This window comes from Pomacea canaliculata, linkage group LG9 (genome assembly GCF_003073045.1).
Source record: "Pomacea canaliculata isolate SZHN2017 linkage group LG9, ASM307304v1, whole genome shotgun sequence".
In the NCBI taxonomy this organism is placed as follows: domain Eukaryota; kingdom Metazoa; phylum Mollusca; class Gastropoda; order Architaenioglossa; family Ampullariidae; genus Pomacea; species Pomacea canaliculata.
In genome coordinates, this window is record NC_037598.1 from 25,478,115 (window position 1) to 25,495,832 (window position 17,718).

At 36.8% G+C, this 17,718-nt stretch overlaps 1 protein-coding gene across 4 annotated transcripts in view; it reads right to left on the bottom strand.

Annotated features, from left to right (window-relative positions):
* Positions 1–100: 100 nt before the first annotated feature.
* The window catches only part of LOC112571428 (cyclin-dependent kinase 17-like), a 66,611-nt gene continuing 48,993 nt past the window's right edge, over positions 101–17,718 (bottom strand). For all 4 annotated transcript variants that reach the window (XM_025250396.1, XM_025250395.1, XM_025250398.1 and 1 more), the window contains 13 exons: positions 14,462–14,589; positions 13,107–13,229; positions 12,482–12,653; positions 11,722–11,816; positions 10,827–10,889; positions 10,114–10,237; positions 9,755–9,815; positions 9,400–9,459; positions 9,008–9,211; positions 7,974–8,016; positions 7,467–7,557; positions 7,012–7,089; positions 101–6,424 (listed from right to left, as the gene is read on the bottom strand). In XM_025250396.1, coding sequence (XP_025106181.1) covers positions 6,393–6,424; positions 7,012–7,089; positions 7,467–7,557; positions 7,974–8,016; positions 9,008–9,211; positions 9,400–9,459; positions 9,755–9,815; positions 10,114–10,237; positions 10,827–10,889; positions 11,722–11,816; positions 12,482–12,653; positions 13,107–13,229; positions 14,462–14,589 — 1,274 coding nt within the window. In that variant the 3' untranslated portion in view covers positions 101–6,392. The remainder of the gene's footprint in view (positions 6,425–7,011; positions 7,090–7,466; positions 7,558–7,973; positions 8,017–9,007; positions 9,212–9,399; positions 9,460–9,754; positions 9,816–10,113; positions 10,238–10,826; positions 10,890–11,721; positions 11,817–12,481; positions 12,654–13,106; positions 13,230–14,461; positions 14,590–17,718) is intronic.

Sequence of the window (17,718 nt, forward strand, 5' to 3'; positions counted from 1 at the left end):
TTCATCCTTGTTTCATAGAGCTTACACCCACAAAATTCTGCATGCACTTGCAAACGCGCGTGCGCACACACACTAAAAAGATGACCACACAGCCAGTCTGTACTTCCATGATCACTGTTTTTTTTTTTTTAAAAATGAGCCTGAACAGAAACATACTTACAAAAGACCATTTCAAAGAAAAAAGAACAGACTGTAATGAATCGATAGCTTGCTACAAGAGGTAGTGGAAGAAGAGAAACAGAAAAGAGCAGAAGTGCCTGCTATGTGAAAGACATGCTGAGAGCCTTCGCCAAAAATAAAGATGTACATTTCAGCACAGGTTTTCACACATATGGCTCTCACTGTACAATACTCGTGTGCCTAAATGAATGAGTTGTCTAGCTTGGTCCATAATCCCTATGTGCAGGGCTTCATACATGGAGGAAAAGTGGGATCTAATGTCATTAACTCCCTTTACAGCAACACGCTTAAAGAAAAAAAGGAAACTTAACAAAAATAAAAAGCTGGCTAAGTGCTGACTACTTTGTGCTAGATTTTCCACAAATCATTTCAACACTGCATAGGTGCCTCTCGGGATGTACGTTCTAGCGTAGCAGCCATTGTCTTGGTTTTCTAGGGAAAGTGACACAACAATCGCCCTCTATTGTCATTCTAGAGTTAACTGGTATGTCTTGATGCAAGTCTAGATAAACCTGAGGCAAGATGGAAACAACGGAGTGAGGCAGCAAAAAAAAAAAACCAGCACTGGTCTCAATGTGGAGATGATTTTGAACAATCTGGAATGAACATTGCAATTTCAAGTTGGGTCTTAGAGCTTTCATAAGCTGACTTTGCCTATATCATTTTACAATTGCAAGTTGTGTAAAGTTCTGTGATTGATATATATATATTATAATTATTCTGTTTTCTATGTAAGCACACATAAAACTAAAGTCTGAGAAAGAAACAGGAGGTAGTCATCAAAGACCCTCTAGCTTAAAACTGTCTCATATAAATTCCATGATTAAAATGTGAGATACTTTCTCTTAAAAATAAAGCGTGTATTTTTGAACCACTTATTCTGCAGAAATTTATGATCAACTACACATGACCGAGTCTTTATAAGAATTCATTGTGCCCACGTGAGAAAGGGAGCTAATGCTGGCAGTGATGGTAACAGGATTCATTTTGATAGAAGACAGAGTTGTCTGCTCATTAATGCAAGGAACGATAAGAAAAAGGAACTGAATAAGAAACAAATATACACATTAAATTTGATTAGAATCACAATCATATCCATTTAAATATTCTCATCAAACCCTCTGTTAAGTTTACTGAAATACAAAATAGTTTAAAAGAAAACTAATGATCAGGTTTATTGACAGGCAGAGCAAAAGACTAGGAAACAAAAACTACACATGTATTACAGGCATTCAGACTCAACACCAGTGAACTTTTACAAGAATTAGTTCGTTCATGAGCTGACTGACAAATAGCTTGATGGCAACACTCATTCAACTCTAAGGATCTAAACACACATAGTTCCAAAAACCTTGCTGGTCATAACATCAATCTTTTGTTGTTGATTTTTTTAAGCAAACAGAAGGGCAAAAATGGAAATCAAATATGAAAAGTTTAGAACAGGAAATAGGATCTATTAGGCCGTTATTTGTGGATCTATACACTGGACAGTAGGTCTTCTCTTCCTCCTTGTCAACTTTTGACCCTGATTTCAGTGCATTGGTACCCTGTTACGCATTTATTAACTGGCAAAACTCCGTTTCACCTTTTTTCCAAAGTTAATTGTAAATAACCATGTTCAACCCTTCTGTTAGCTTCATTACATCACCACTATTATCATCGTGAGAGTCAGATTAATACAATTTAATCAACACAAGTAATCTAACCAGTTTAAAACTAAACTATAGTAAACAAGATTATTGCTGAGATAAGTTTTCATGAGCAGTAGGTATTATCAAGATAATTCTTTTTGTTTTCAAATAGTGGGTGAAGATGATAAACTAAGATTACAGATCTGAGATATTCACTTTCCACCCCAAACACAAAATGATCAATGTATAAAACCTGAATAGTGGCAGAAGATTTGGATAAGAATAGTGAAGCTCTGTGTTTCCAAGGTGTACCATTCTCTTCTCTTGAAAGATATTTCTACCTAGCAACAGGAGGCTGAGATCAGAATCTAAAACATTGACTAGGGAAAGGAGACAGGGAATACAGGACCTGAAAAAGATTTATTCTTGGAAAGATATTACTAGACCACATAAACATGCAAATGATGGACGGGTTTTACAACTGTTTCGTTTAATACACTTGCAAGATTATGTTTCAAGTTAACAGATTCTTTTTTTTTTTTTTTTTTGCCAGTGCTGAATTAAAAGCGAAGTTAAATTACAATAAAACAGTTATTTTATAGATCATTTAATCTGAATTCATTTAGTTTGCACAGTTACAGAGAAAATTACGCCTGTTAATACATTTCATCAATCTCTTGCTTAAAGTTAGCCTTGCCCATAATAGCCTCAGCTGTAAATCTGCTGGGATCTGAGAGGAATTAATTCCATAATTCTTGATTTATGTCTAGTGTACTGACCATGATTAGCAAACCCTATCAGACAGCAGCAGTAACTACAAGACTGTATGGATGGCTTCACAATGCACAATGACGGAAAAAAATGCTTTGCATTTGTAACTGCATTCCACTGTTTTAGCTTCTCAACCTAACAATCATATTTTAAAAACTTGGAATTGAGGAAATCTGGCATTCTGACTACTGAGAACTGCATTTGGTAGATGTAACCAATGGTTTTTGTCACATAATTACAATGTAGCTTGCATAAGACTTGTCTTCTTTACTTATTTTGTAAGCTTTTTGCTTCTTCCACTGCAAATAAAAGCATGTGCATTAACTAGATCATTAAATTTCATTGTAAATTTTCTTTATAAACAATGCACAAAACTGCAAGATTCAATCATAGAAAACACACTGGTACATAAATGCACAATGCACACACACCCACACTTTCTATCAATACATTTTAGGAAAGGTAAGCAGATTTTAACTTCTTCCCTTGTTACTAAAATCTACCTCTCTCCTCTTGTTAAACCCCTTCATAAAAAAAGAGCCAATAAAAAGTGTATAACACCATTTGAGATCAGACACTGAAGATTACAATGATGCAACATGTACAAATAGGTTGTGGGGCAGCAACAGTAAAATAACAGGGCTTGCTTGTGCTCCAGTGAAAACCTCTGCAGTATCAGGACATAAACTTTCAACATTAAAAACTCCAATGTACTAATAACCTTTTTAAAACTGTTTGTCTCCATTTTCTTTTCCATTTTTTTCTTTTGAAAAGATATGTTTTATCATATTTATATATATGTTAAATCTTTAAACATTATTCCTGAAAGAAAAGCCAGCAACTGAAAAATATGGCAAACTAGAATTTTGTAAGTCTTTGATTCTCACAAAAAATATAGCATGAAGTTTATCACAAAAACAGTGTCCTCTACATCTTCCCTTAATGGAAAGGACTGCTCTAATGAAAATGGTGACGCCAGCTGTGCTTTGCTCAATCTGAGTCAAAAAACCACGTATACATTCACAGCAGAATGGGCATGGGAAAAGTTGCATTCTGCGTATGCTATAGTACATTTCATTTGAATACATTTTACTATTTTAATTTAAAAAAAGAAACATTACACAACACTAAAGCCTTTTCACTGAGCTCACATAGCAAAGTCAATCCAGCCTATACCTGTGACAAAATCTACAAAACCTTATTTTATTTAGAAAATAAATGAGTAAATACATTTTAATAATTTGCTATTTATACAATGTACACTGTTGTAGTAAAATAAATACTTCCTCCGTTTTAATAATGTCTTTGTAACATGAGAGACTTTGATGACGTGACAACACATTTTGTATATACTACATGTCCTGTCCACAGGCGCTGAATAAATCGACAGGCAGACTTTACAGAATTATGAGGTTTGTGAGCAGAGTTTGTTCCTTTTATGCAGGAGAAGAGCAGGCAAAAGTGGGAAAAATGAAAAAAATAAAATTTTATACCCCAGTCATGCTCTTATTCTTTCAAAATTTTTCAAAACTGGGGAAAAATTTGACACTTAAAAAGTTAGTCTTATAAAAATCAAACCATATTTTTTGTTATCATCTAACCTTTAATTTTAATACTAGCTGAAAACACACACATACAATCATACACTATCAAAACTTACTTGCATTATGACAGTTGTTTCTTGGTCAGGTAAGTGACAAGTGTTTAGCTCACATTGCAGACAGATAAGTCTTCATTTCGGTGAAAGATTTAACAGCAAGATGTGATGGCAATTAATGTCACAATGCAGTGGCTCTTTGGCCAGAAATGCATACTTAACCACTTCTGTTGCCATTTAATTTTCTAATAAAACTAGCTAAATGATATGTAATAACCCACTCGCTGCAAACATTTTACACCAAAAAAAAAAAAGTGCAAAAGGAGGATGTCTGCTGAAGGTCTAGTCAGGTAAGCATCTGCTCAAGGTGAACAAGTCTGATAGTTTCACCTCAATGGAATCTGCTATCTCACACAGCAGAGCCCACTTTTGTGATTTTAACAGCATGTTTTCAGGCAAAAGACTTCGTAATAGGACCTGTCAATGGCCAAACATGGAAAATATTTTTATGGTATCACTATGTGGGTTAAGCTGTACATACGTAGTTTCAAGAGCTGGAATATTATCAAGGGTAAAGTTTTGTGAACAGGCTTGCTCACAGGCAACCAAGTTTCCCCTAAATTTATTGCAGTCATATAGGATTACCTCCTACAACCTTGCATCTTCCCCCACTGAAGGTCACTTCACATAGGGCAACTCCTAATGTTGTTATCAAACATTTTTAAGTTCTCAATCTGCAACGAATTTCCCTCAGATGGTAATTCACTTTTTTTTAATCACTTTCTGCTTCATTTAGTTTATTTCTTCCCTAAGTCTTTCCAGACTTGTGTTATAAGCAATGTTTTGTTTCAATGAGGGCAGAACACTATACAAAATTAACCTGTCCTTTCCAATCAAAAGGAATATAATTCTACATGTTCAAAGGTCCTCTACTTTTAAACTGGGTGCGGCCTGCACATGCTCAATAGAATAAAAATTTAGCATGCATGTGTAATTGCCAATGTCGGCAATAAAGTCATGAACTTAACAACATTTACTCCCGCCTCATGCATTTTGATTTCTCCTTAGTTTGAACTTCTGTAAATGTATCTCAAACTAACATGCCTTTAGTGACAAAATGGTTGCCTCAGCTTTCATCAGCTGAGAAAAATAATAAAGTTGCATCTTCAGCTACCATGGGCAGAGAGAAATAATAACATTATTTTGCACACATTTTTATTAGTTTCCTTTCAAATTTTGACAATGTATTCTAGAGATTTCTAAGCAAATAACATTTGCTATATCCACAAGATACTGAAATACTGCATTTAGTAAACAGATTCTTTCACAATGACATGCATTTCAACATGTACAAAAAGCAGACATTTTGGAAAAAAAAGAACATTATTTTTTAAGACAACATCCAAAATCCTGTCAAACTTTTGACAAAGCAGATGCAGATGGAGATGTGTTGCCTGCATCTCCCATCACTTTACTTGCAGTCTGCTATGGGTAGTGGAGGGTGTGGGGAAAGGGGGTGACATTTGAGGACAACAACAAACAACACTTCCCAATTAATCTTGTACATGTTTGGCAGAATTTTCTTTTCACTCAGCACCTACCACCATGACCCAAGTCCAAACGTAGCCAGCTACATTTTATTTTTGTGTCGATCTGGTGTTGATGCGTGCAAACAGATACAAACAAATGACATGTATGCAGTTATGCAGCTGTGGCAGATGACACACAGTGGAATATGCTATCCAAAAAACCAAACAAAAACAAAAAAAATAAAAACATCTTGTGATCTTTATGCAGCCATAACAAAGATCTCTGCACTAATACACGAGATCTGGGAAGGAACCTGGAGAAAAAGGGGACAAAAGGGAGGCTGCTTTAGTCTAATGGAGAGAGGACAATGAGCTTGGTAAGTCGTGCTGCACAAAGAGTTAACCATAAAGATTCCATGTAAATTCTTCTACACAGTCTGTGCTTTACACATGTACTCCTGCACAGGCACACATGCGCGCGCACACATACAGCGTTGTTTTTCTGAGGTCTATATTTTCTGGAGAGGAACAGGAAAAAAACCCACTGTCCACCAGCGACAGACAAGTTTCCTGGGAGTCTGCCCCACTTTCAGATGCAAAGCTATTACGAATGTGTAGTAGTAGTAGAGTCGCTGCCATAGATATGTGCATGGCCTCCTCAACGTACTCAACGCCAAATTGCCTTCAAAACAGCATGCTTTGCCGCCGCAGCTTACCTGTTGAGGTAGAGAGAACAGGTGAGATGGTAAATAAAATCACAATGCAGTGACATCTATTGGTATACCTAGCTTTAATGTTCACTGGTGAGTAGGATATTCTCCATTTGTCAGCAGGCTCACAGACATCAGTGCTACCTGTCAGTAGGACATTATTGGCTTAGACTGATTTGGACATAAAGAATAACCATCCCCACAGAGATTATGCCAGCTCTTGGTAATGGGAATATTGCAGATGAATAAATAGGGACATTTGAAATGCATACATTCATGAAAAAAGCATCACATGTCTAGGTCTAAACTTCTTGGTATAACATAGAAAATTAAAGTCTGGCAACTGCTTTGATGTTTCTTTAAAAAGATTTTTGTTCTAGAAAAGCCTGTCATCTACACAAAGGATCCTTTTATGAGATTACACAAAAAAGCAAATATGCAAATATTAAAAAAGGCAGTTAACAGATTCAGCTTCACGACACATGAGACTTGAAAACTACATGCATCTCATGAGCGAGATTCTTCTTCTACTTCTCCATAAGCACAACCCCACACCCACACCCATGCACACATGCGCACACATACTGTCATACCTGCAGATGCCACTGAGGAGGATCTGATCCCGGGATCTCTATGCAGTGAAATGCCTGGTATCGTGAAGACTGAGACAGCTGCAAAATGTCACATCACCTTAGTAACACATCTTACGTTGGGATACCTTTAAGTTATAATGCAATATCTACATGCAATATAATTATTTTTTAAAAAGGAAAACGGTCTAAAATGCCAAGAGACTTTTTCTTAAATTTTTCAATACAAAATTGCTGTTCTTTGATTAAAACTGCTACCTTTAATAAACTTTAAAACCAGTTCCAATTGTAATCTAGAACAAAAACCTGGCTGGGTGGCTACGATTTTGTTTGGTTGTTCAAGTGAAAATTTAGATGCACATGATCATCAGAAAGAAAAAGAGTGTTTGTGAAACAGAGAGAGAGAAAAAAAACAAAATAAATTAAATACTTCAAAACACATGAAGAATTTTACTTACTGTCTGGCAACATATGTACACCTGGTCCAAGAGAATTGAAGAAAGAATGCTTGGCAGCATCTGCTGCTGACACCCTTATTTTGGGATTGTACTGTTAGAAAACATACATTTGACATGATTGCACTGTTAAAAAACACGCCTGACATGATCTTACAGTTAGAAAACATACATTTGACCTGCATTCAACAGATTTAGAACCCCATCCTCCACCCTAGCCGAAACAAAAAAACAGTGGCTGACTGCTATATATGGATGCAGTTACATCCAAAATAAAATTTTGAACTAAATCAAGACAAGGCAAATAGAGCTAACAGCTGTCTGACTCTATGTATAGGTCACTCACTCATTGACACACACACATATATAGGAGAGATTGGGAAAACATTAAATAAGGTTTTTTTAAATTAATGCACAATTTGAAAAAAGCAACTTTAAATGAAATTTGAACTAACAAATAATGCAAGTAACACAGCCTAATACATGACAAACAACAACATGTTATACTACCTTCAGAAACTTGGCAAGCAGATCTAGACCATCAGAGTCAAGCCTGTTAATACAAAAAAAAAAAAGGTAAAGGAACGAAGTTGAAATAAAAACTGGTTTAAATGCAAAAGCAAGATATGCTATATAAAATATGTACATTTACCTTCTGAGCAGGCACTTTCTATACTGTCCTCATCTGACAAGGTATATCGCTACATTACACTGGCATTTAAGGCTAATCACAGCATATTCATTATCACAATCCATATAAACCTTTCTTTGACCATCTCCAGATGTTAAAAACAATCTGTTGGAAAATTAAAACCTTCAGCAATAATAAGAATTGTGTCAATGCTTTAAAGAAACATTTTACACAAAACCAGGTAAGGTAAGGGTTTGGTTGTGGTTTTTTTCTTTTTTGCATTATTTTATTTTTATTGCTTGTGATATATGAATGAAAAAGACACTAGAGTTAAGCTTGCTAAAAAAAAACTGTCAAAAAATAAGGTAACTTTCTTTATGCACTGAGAGCCACAAATTTTTTTTCCAGACAGTAGCATTGATATAATAGAAAGTTACGATTTTTTTTTTAATGGGCGAGTACAAACCCTGAGCCTGCAGCCTGATAACAGTAAGTTATTTCCCTTTAGCATACTGCTAACACATTAGTTGCAGTACAGCCTAGTGAGGCCGCACCTTGCTGCAGTGAACACGCCTTATCTTGTGATTCCCCTTATTCTGGATACTCTACATACACTCTAATGGTTCCAGCTTACTTGTGACTTAATAACTGGAATTTTATGTACATACTTTAACTGAAGCTGCATACTTCAGAATCAAACTTTTCAAAAGCAGTTTTGGATAAACTGATGTGTGGATATTCTAACCTTTGCAGGCAAAATGGTAAATTCAGGTCAACATAATTTCATTATTTAAAAAAAAATAGAAAAATAACTGTAATGCCAACAATATAATTTCAAATAAGTTTTTAATTATTAAAATACATAGAAATTTTTTGTGTGCATGGTGTTTAACATAAAAGTCTGAGTTCTGACCTTGGAGCTATGGTAATGAGAGCCTCCCCCTTGTATTGCGGGAAGTTGTAAGCTAAAAAGTCCTGGTTTCGTGATATAGATGGGAGACTGTCTTCTGTTGGTGTCCCAAGCATCTTGAATATAAGATGTAGTTCATCCTCAACTGTTGAACCAGGGAAAAGTGGGCGGCCACATGCCATCTCATAGAAGATGCAGCCCACACCCCTTAAAGACAAAAATCAGGTTTATAATCAGTCTAAAACTTTCATAAATCGTGCTGTAATTCAAAAATTCTTTCATAAGAAAGAGAGCCACTATATATATATGTGTGTGCACACACCATCAACTTTTTTATTTTCATCTTATTTCTCTTGTTTGTGTTAACTTGAATCTGGAAGACAAAAAGAACATACCACATGTCTATAGACGTAGAATACTCTGTGGATCCCAGTAGTACATCTGGTGGTCGGTACCTACAGAAGACAACAGATCATACTTTCATCTTCTATGTGGTTAAGTTTAGGACATGCCTTTTGAAACATGCTTCTAGAAACTGATAAATGCATGAATAAAAACCTGCCATCACTACCATGAATTCTGCAATAAGCAAAGATAAACAAAATTCAAGAAAAAAAATAAAGAGAGTCACAAATGCAGAGAAGCAACTTAGGTTGGATACATACACATACATATCATACACGTCACATGCACACACACACATATCTGCCTGCATTCTCCAAACTAGCTATAAATAAATTGCAAACTTACCACAGAGTGACAACCTCATTTGAGTATGTTTTTGTTGGAATTGATTTGGCTCTGGCAAGGCCTGAACATGAAAAATAAAATGTGCATACTTCTCATGACCAGGTTTCCTTCCAAAAATGACCAACAACATATGATAAAACAGTTGTGGTGATAAAAACAGAAAGAACAATTTGAAACTTAAAATCACACCATTCAGTAAATTTTCATTTTAAAGAACAGAGCAAGAACCTCATCTCATGCAAGAGTTTACTATGACCGTCTGGCCTATGAATTTTTTCATTGGTTAATTCTGAGGCTCTCTTCTCATATTAAAATTTGTCCAGAAATTTCATAATGAATTTAACTTTGTAGGCACGTACCAAAGTCAGCCAGTTTGAGCTCTCCACGTTCGTTGATGAGAAGATTTTGTGGTTTGAGATCACGGTGCAAGACACGACGTTTGTGGCAGTATGACAGACCACGTAATAGTTGAAATAGGAATATCTGCAAGCACAGACGACAGATTTAGAATAACTTACTCTTCAGCATGGCTGAGCGCAAAGCTCACTATTTTCTTGCTTACACATTCCCCTAAATTCGCGAAAAAACTATCACTACCATCTAATTAAGAAAACTATTACCTACATTCAACTCACTATGTAATTATATGGAAATTTCCGTATTTCAGTCTTGATACACTAAACTGAATATGTCACCATGCAAACTATTTCCAAGTTTAATATCGATTTCTTTCAACTTAGGTCTAAGATTTATTTTTTAATCTTTGGAAATCTTCAACTCAGTAATACCAAAAGCTCACAAAGGTACCATGACAATGTTTGCTCTTACAAGCATATGCCAACACACACCTATAAACGTATTCAGCAGTTCACAAATGTTGACAAGGCTAATATTTAGAAACACTTCATTCATTTGCTCGCTTCAGTATCTTATCTGTGCCTTCCGATGCTCAAATGCCGAAACTGCTTTTAAACCAAGGCAACAGCCACAAGTTGAGATTGCTTCTGTTTCTTGTATTTCAACATTTGCCCCTGTATCAAACATTTCAAAGGACAACAGAAATGATACATACCCTGACATTGGTCATGCTCATGATGTTCCCACAGTCATCCATATACTGCTTCAGATCCTTTTCCTGCACAAAAACGTTTGTGTGTGTATATATATTGAATGTATTGTGTATATATATATACTCATACATTCATATGTGTGCATGCATACATGTTTTCCCATGGGCACTTCTCCAAACGTATTTTCGATACACATGCACTTTGTTCTGAACATGTGGAGGTCTTTATGTGTACGTTAGTACGTGTACTTCTTTTCAAGGCTCTCTGGTGAGTGCACTGTGAGTATATTTTTCAGTATACATGTATTAGCCTTTCAACTTTGTAAATCTGGCATTTTGTCATCACTCAAAAAACTGTTAAAGCTGATGGTGTAGCAAGGACATTGTTGTTCTGGTCTTTATATCTTTTAAAGGGTGGTTTTCACGTTGAATCCAGCCTTCTCTTTCAATGTGCTGGACCTGATATTTTAAAGCACAACTTTGTGTGGGTGTGTGTGTTTTTCCTTCAGTCTTTAAGAGTGATTCTTCTAAAATCTTCCTTTTCTTCTTGTTATTATTATTAAGCAGCACTAAAGGGTTCATCCATGCTTAACTCTTAAATCTTACCAAGATGCAACGTGACAATATAAACTATGATACCTCCAAAACTATTAGTGTCCTGTGTGATTTTTTAAACTTGACTGATAGGAGTATGCAAATTTGAAATGAGACCATTTTCTCATTCTACAAAAAAAAATACCGCTCTACTCTCTTGTTACTTGTGTCCTCACCATTCATCTGTAGAGCTTAATCATTTATTTTATTAAAAGCATTTGTTACAATAGGATTTATTATGAAATGTCTTCAAAGTTAAGGAGAGACTGTCAAAGTGCCAAACATAACAGAAAGAGGGACTTACTAAATATTCAAAAACCAGGGTGAGGGATTTATCTGTGTGAATGATGTCATGAAGAGTAACTATGTTGGCATGCCTCAGGTCCCTAAGAAGTGACACTGCAAAATAAAAAATAAATAAACAAAATTAACACTTGTGAAAACTGTCATATAATTCTTGATATATTCTTTACTAAGTTTTCAAAATTCAGTTTAAGGAATTTATCAAATGCCTATATAACTATAACTTACATCATGACTGAGGATTTGTTAAGATTTGTTTAAAATTATTCTAAACATTAACACCAAAGACATGGACAAACAACAAACAAAAAATGCAAGCGTTAATGTTTCTGTAGCTAAAACAATATTCGTTAAATATTTATGATACATCTTATTTACATAAGGAAATCATTTTTCTTCCTAGGTAGTGAATATTTTCTATAGAAAAGTTACTGTGATTATGATGGAGGCAAGTACAGCTTTTTTAATTTTCCAATGTCTTGTGTCTTTATGTTAATTTCACCCCAGGAAAAAATAATCAGTTTTAAATATCTGCTTTGGTGATTTCAGTATCTGATGTTAAAGGTTGTGTCTCACCTTGTGCCAGGAAGTTTCAAAACTGCATTTATCATAGTCATCTGATCTACATATTTTCTATTCTGATGTGAAATAATTTAAAATACCTTCAGAAGAATGCAAAAATTGGAGATTACGTGTTCAAAATAACCAAATATTGTAGAATACTTTACATAATTTCTGATTTAATCATAATGCAAGCTGACCTTCTCTTATGGCAGTGCACGGAGCTCCCTCCTCATGCTCTAGCCTAATCTCCTTCAAGGCTACCAAGCTGTCCGTTAGTCGACTCTTGCCCTTGAACACTGTGGCGTACGTCCCTTCACCAAGTTTGTCTAGCTTAGTGTATGACTCTATCTTGCCAAAGCCAATCTCCGACTAGAGAGGAAAAAAAGAAAGAAATTCATAAGAGGCTACCTTAACTACATGATCATAAGAAACATATACACCACAACAAAAGCGATCTGCAACAGCATGACCGCATTCAAAACCTTCATCACTTATAATTCAAAGTTATATTAATGCAGAGATTACATGTACATATTTGCTGTCTTGCATCTACCATATCTAGGGTTAAGTCCATCTGGAGTAACACTCAGGAATAGCTGTTTTTACATCAAGTTCCAAGTTCATGGTCAACACCATGGAGGTTAATGACCTGTAAGCGAACAGTGTACTGCTTGAAGGTCAGGCTTCCCAGAAAGAAGTAACTATTTATTTGAACAAAATTTGCCAGTTCACAACAGCTTTCTGCCCGTCTGCTACTCTGATGAAATGACAGGGAATGTCCTTTAGCCTGTGAGGTAAGATTTCTAATCATTCATGAATTACCAGAGATTTTCTTCTTGATCGGCGAGTGAGCTGACCATCTGGACTGAGGGAAATGGAAGATCGTGCCAGGAAATTTTCAGGAAGTCGTATATCTGCTGGGAGTGATAATCGTTTGGTCACTTCCTGGAAAAAAGATTTCATTTAATATTTATGGTTATAAGTTAATGCAAGAATTTTTAAAAATCCCAATTAAAAAAAAAATAAAAAGATAAAAGAGAAACTTCTCAAACATAAAACTGAGTAGCACGAACCTAGTCTAAGCCATCTAAACATGCATACATGATACACAGAAAACAGACGTGCACGTACACTAATACATATGCCTACATCCGAAGATAAAGTGTTTGCTCAAGGCTGCCGATTTATCTTCTATTACATCGTGCAGACACGTGATCTCATGGTCACACCAATAAATGGAAGAAGAGGATTTGAATGGTGAATGATTTTACACACATACCTTGAAATGTATGTGATTGAGTGTGTTTGAATGTGCGGTCATGTATATATATGTGTGTGTGTGTGTGAGTGCATGTGTGTGTGTGAATGTGTCAGTAAGAGAGACTAATGGAGACAAAAAACCCTCAATACACTTAATACTAAATAATAAACACTTCTTCAAATCACACAGGATCTTTGAAATTTGAAGAATTCACACTAAAAATCTACAAAACTGAAATCAAACTGAAACAGCCTTAGTGTGCCCTACAATGAAGATATTGGAAGCAATAACATGCAGAGTATTTTTAAGAGATAACAGCGCCCCATCTGGTTTTGAAGGGCAGAGTTTTATTCACTTTCCCGGCTACCCTTCTCTCTCAGCAACACACAACTGTGCTAGCTAGAGCCAAAGCAGCTCATAAAACTAAAATGATGATTGTTTGAACCTTTCTGTGACATTTAAAGTCTGGTCCTTACTCCTATAGCTATTTTATGCTGGTGGAAGTGGGAAGGGGTCATCACAATAATGACAGCCATAGCCTACTTGATTAAAAGAAATCCAGAGTTTTATGCTTCACAATGCACACATACTTGTAACTGTCAATTTGAAAACTGTTTATCTTGAATCCTCTCATACATGTCTGCAAGCTACTCCAGTTATATACCACACACACATTTTTGTTGACTGTTGTTCTCATTCCCAAGCTGGCCAAAAGATTATTATTTCACAGATCCTCTTCATCGGAATTCTACCTCACCTCCAAAAAAGCAGCATGTAAATTTGACTTCCTACTCGCCTCAGGTGTGAACCTGCGTAGCTGTTTACCCCCTGACCACATGTGATGGGATTTGAACCTTGTTTACATTCACGTGCATGCAGCTAGACTTCTTCACCCCAAGTGTGTTATTCCTCTCACCTCACTCAGCCTTCGCTGTCTGTTGCGCATCCTGACTGGTGAAATAACATCATCCTTTTCATCCGAAGTGCCAGAGATCTCTTCACTCTCTCCGTCAGAGCCAATACGAGGGTTTTCATGTACAACACCTGCAATGCAGAAAGGTCTGGGATGGGTACAGATAGCTTTTCCAGAAAAACTAGATAAAGCTGAATAAATGTGCCAAAAACTTTGGCAAGTAATGTTTTTAAAATGATTCTGCTTAAACATGAACAGAATGCCAAACTCCAACTCTGAGGCACTAAGCCGATTAAAAAAATATTTAAAAAGTTTCTTATAGGCAGAACAGTCCCCCCACAACCACCACTTAAAAGAAAAAAAGAGAAAAACTGGAAGTTCACTTTTTTCCTAGTTGTGGATTTGAGATTATTATTTTTACAGCTGCTATAGTTATGAAACATGTGCTGTGATAATTTTTATATTCCTTGCAGCACCATGCACCCCAGCAGACAATTTTGTGTACATGGCAATCTGAACGCTGTCCTGTGAGACAAGCTTGCATGTCTGCCCCATTCCCATCCAGAGCAAGGCCCTACACCATTTGATTATTTACAGTTATTACAAACATATTATGATCAATAAAATCATCTGCTGAAAGTCTCTTACTGTTCCCATACCAGAGCATCTCTTTGATAAGTTCACAGATCATTATTTTCTAAAATCTAGTCTTATCCTTCACAAGAATAGATGTATAATGCTGCAATGATAAAATGTAAAAATTGCTGACGCATAATGCACAATGATGTAGGAGGATGAATCAATATATCAATCCTGGCCAGACAGAAATTTTTAAATACAGTCACTACAGACAATGTCCAGAACACAAGAACATCCCGTGAACTAGGGTTAATAGCCTGCAGTTCATCTCTTTCTTTCTTGGTTTCAACAGGTGATCACAGTAAGGTAAACCTTTAAGGGACCAAACCCTCCAAGCCTGAACTTTGACAAAAATCTACGTCTTAAACAAATCATCCATCGGCATCCCCCTCGATCCCCGTCCTTTAGTCTCATTCCCTTGATCTCCCACTCCTGGTTATCAGCCTGCACTCAGCCATGAACACCTCTCATGGCAAGAAACGCACTGAGTGACCTCCCTGTTAGACTGGTTCAACGGCACTTGGACCAGATCCTGCAGAGTCCAGTGACTGAGAGCCAAAAAAAAAAAAAAGCTTATAAAGGGCAACTGAAGCACCTGCCGACCTTTGGGGATTAGTCTGCACTACTTGACTCCCCCTTTCAAGCACTTAAGACAACTCACGAGTACAGTAATCATCCTTTCCTCACACTCTTCTCCAACCTCCAAACACCTGTTCTCATCGTCTAAAACACCATGTTCTTCACCTGAATATTCAAAAAGCAGGCTTACCCTCAAATCTCTCATTTTCTACTTCTGGTTCCGCAATACCAGCGTTGGCGGTATGGGTGTTGTGATGTTGGGAAGGTGAGGGCAAAGACACGAAAGAGAGAAGGACCAATGTGAAGACCTTCCCTTCCTGTTTCTGAGTGCTGACGAACACTGCTTCATCGTTTCCACTTACCTTCCTACAAGTGTTTTGTTGAGGATGGAGGCGACGGTAACTTTGCAGACAGTACACCTGATAACCTTTCACCCATATGCAATGCATGAACAACTTTTTTTTTTAAGTATGAGACGCACATGAATTACAAGAATAAAGAAGATAAGTGTGTACTTAGATAAACAATTGATTTTGCACAATAAAACTTGGTAAAGTGAAGGCAGGAGAAAGAAATTAGTATTTTACAGCAAGTAGCCCGCACTGTAAACAGCGGTCACACAAAGAATAGCATGGCTGAGACGAGATCTGAACCCAGGACACCCGATATTTGAATTGCCCCACAAGAACACCTCATTATACATACAAGACACATGAGGTGTTCTTGTGGCTTTGAAAAAAAATGAACTTTTAAGAACATGAAAACGACTTTAATGTCACCAGAAAAAATGTCTTCCATATTTTTTAAAGGTAGTTTGAAGATATAGCTGATGCTACAAGAATCATGGCACATAACACTGATGCAGATTTAACTCCTGTCCAGCTCAACAACTGGGACACTCAAAACAACAAAACAAAAATACCACCAAAACAGGGCGCTTGCTGAAGTTGTTTTAATGTCCCTTCTTTTATTGTTGGTTGAACAACTACAAATTTTACGACTTTCACTGACGTGGTTTTCTCCCCGTCTGCACACATACAATTTGGTTAAGAACCCCTCTCTCCCTTCCCCTCAAACCTAGTTCCCTTCCATCGCCGCACGCCGTGACAGGATGTAAAAGTGATAAGGAGGGTGATAAGAAATGCACGACAATGAATAAACGGGTGGACACCTCACCCAACACAGAAAAGCTGTATTCTCTGCTTCTTTCTCACCTGTCTTCCTAAACACCCAATCATATCACACAAACACACACAGAAAGAGAGGCAGATAGTCGTCTCAGTTTAGTGTTAAACCACAAGCTGGGATTTTAGCGTCTTCGCAACAATGCGAGAAGTCTCTTGCATGTTATGTTTTCATAAAAGTTCATGGACAAGGATCAAGTCCGTGACCACACAGCAATGGAGTGTTCAAAACCAGCTGCACCTCAGCAAGAAACCGTAATAAAAACATAATAATAACAATTACAGATTTTATCCCAGACAAATAACTTTTGTCTACTTCAATTGGCAGGGCACGTATTTCGACTAACAGAGGCAGAGATATACACAAAGCTGCTGGTCATGCTGTGGCTCTGCCACAAGACAGCCAATACATGTCTGACAGTAAGGATTCTGTGACCTGAATGTTTAACGTAAAGAAATGTGGAGGAAAACCTGAAACACTGGACAGATTCCACGTTCCTCAATATCTGTAAGCTTTAGGAAATCCTGTAATCTTTTGTTTTTCACCCACTGTTGTTGTTGTTCATTTGGCAGAACACAGATAGAGTGTGTGGGTGGTAGGGGGGCGAGAGGGAAAGAGAAGCTGTTTTGCGGTGCCTAGACTAAACATAAAGGTTCCTGACACGGACAACCAAACAAAAGCCATCAAGAACATTTCCATCCCTCCACAATCACCAGTTTAAACATTTCTATTTTGACCAGATTCCTCCGCGGCCGGCTTTTGGATTTCGTTTCTTGTTAGGAAAGATGGATTGGGTGAAGTTGGAGCAGCAAGGAAGCTGGTGTTGCAGTGCCTGCCAGGAACCTTTCACAAAGCAA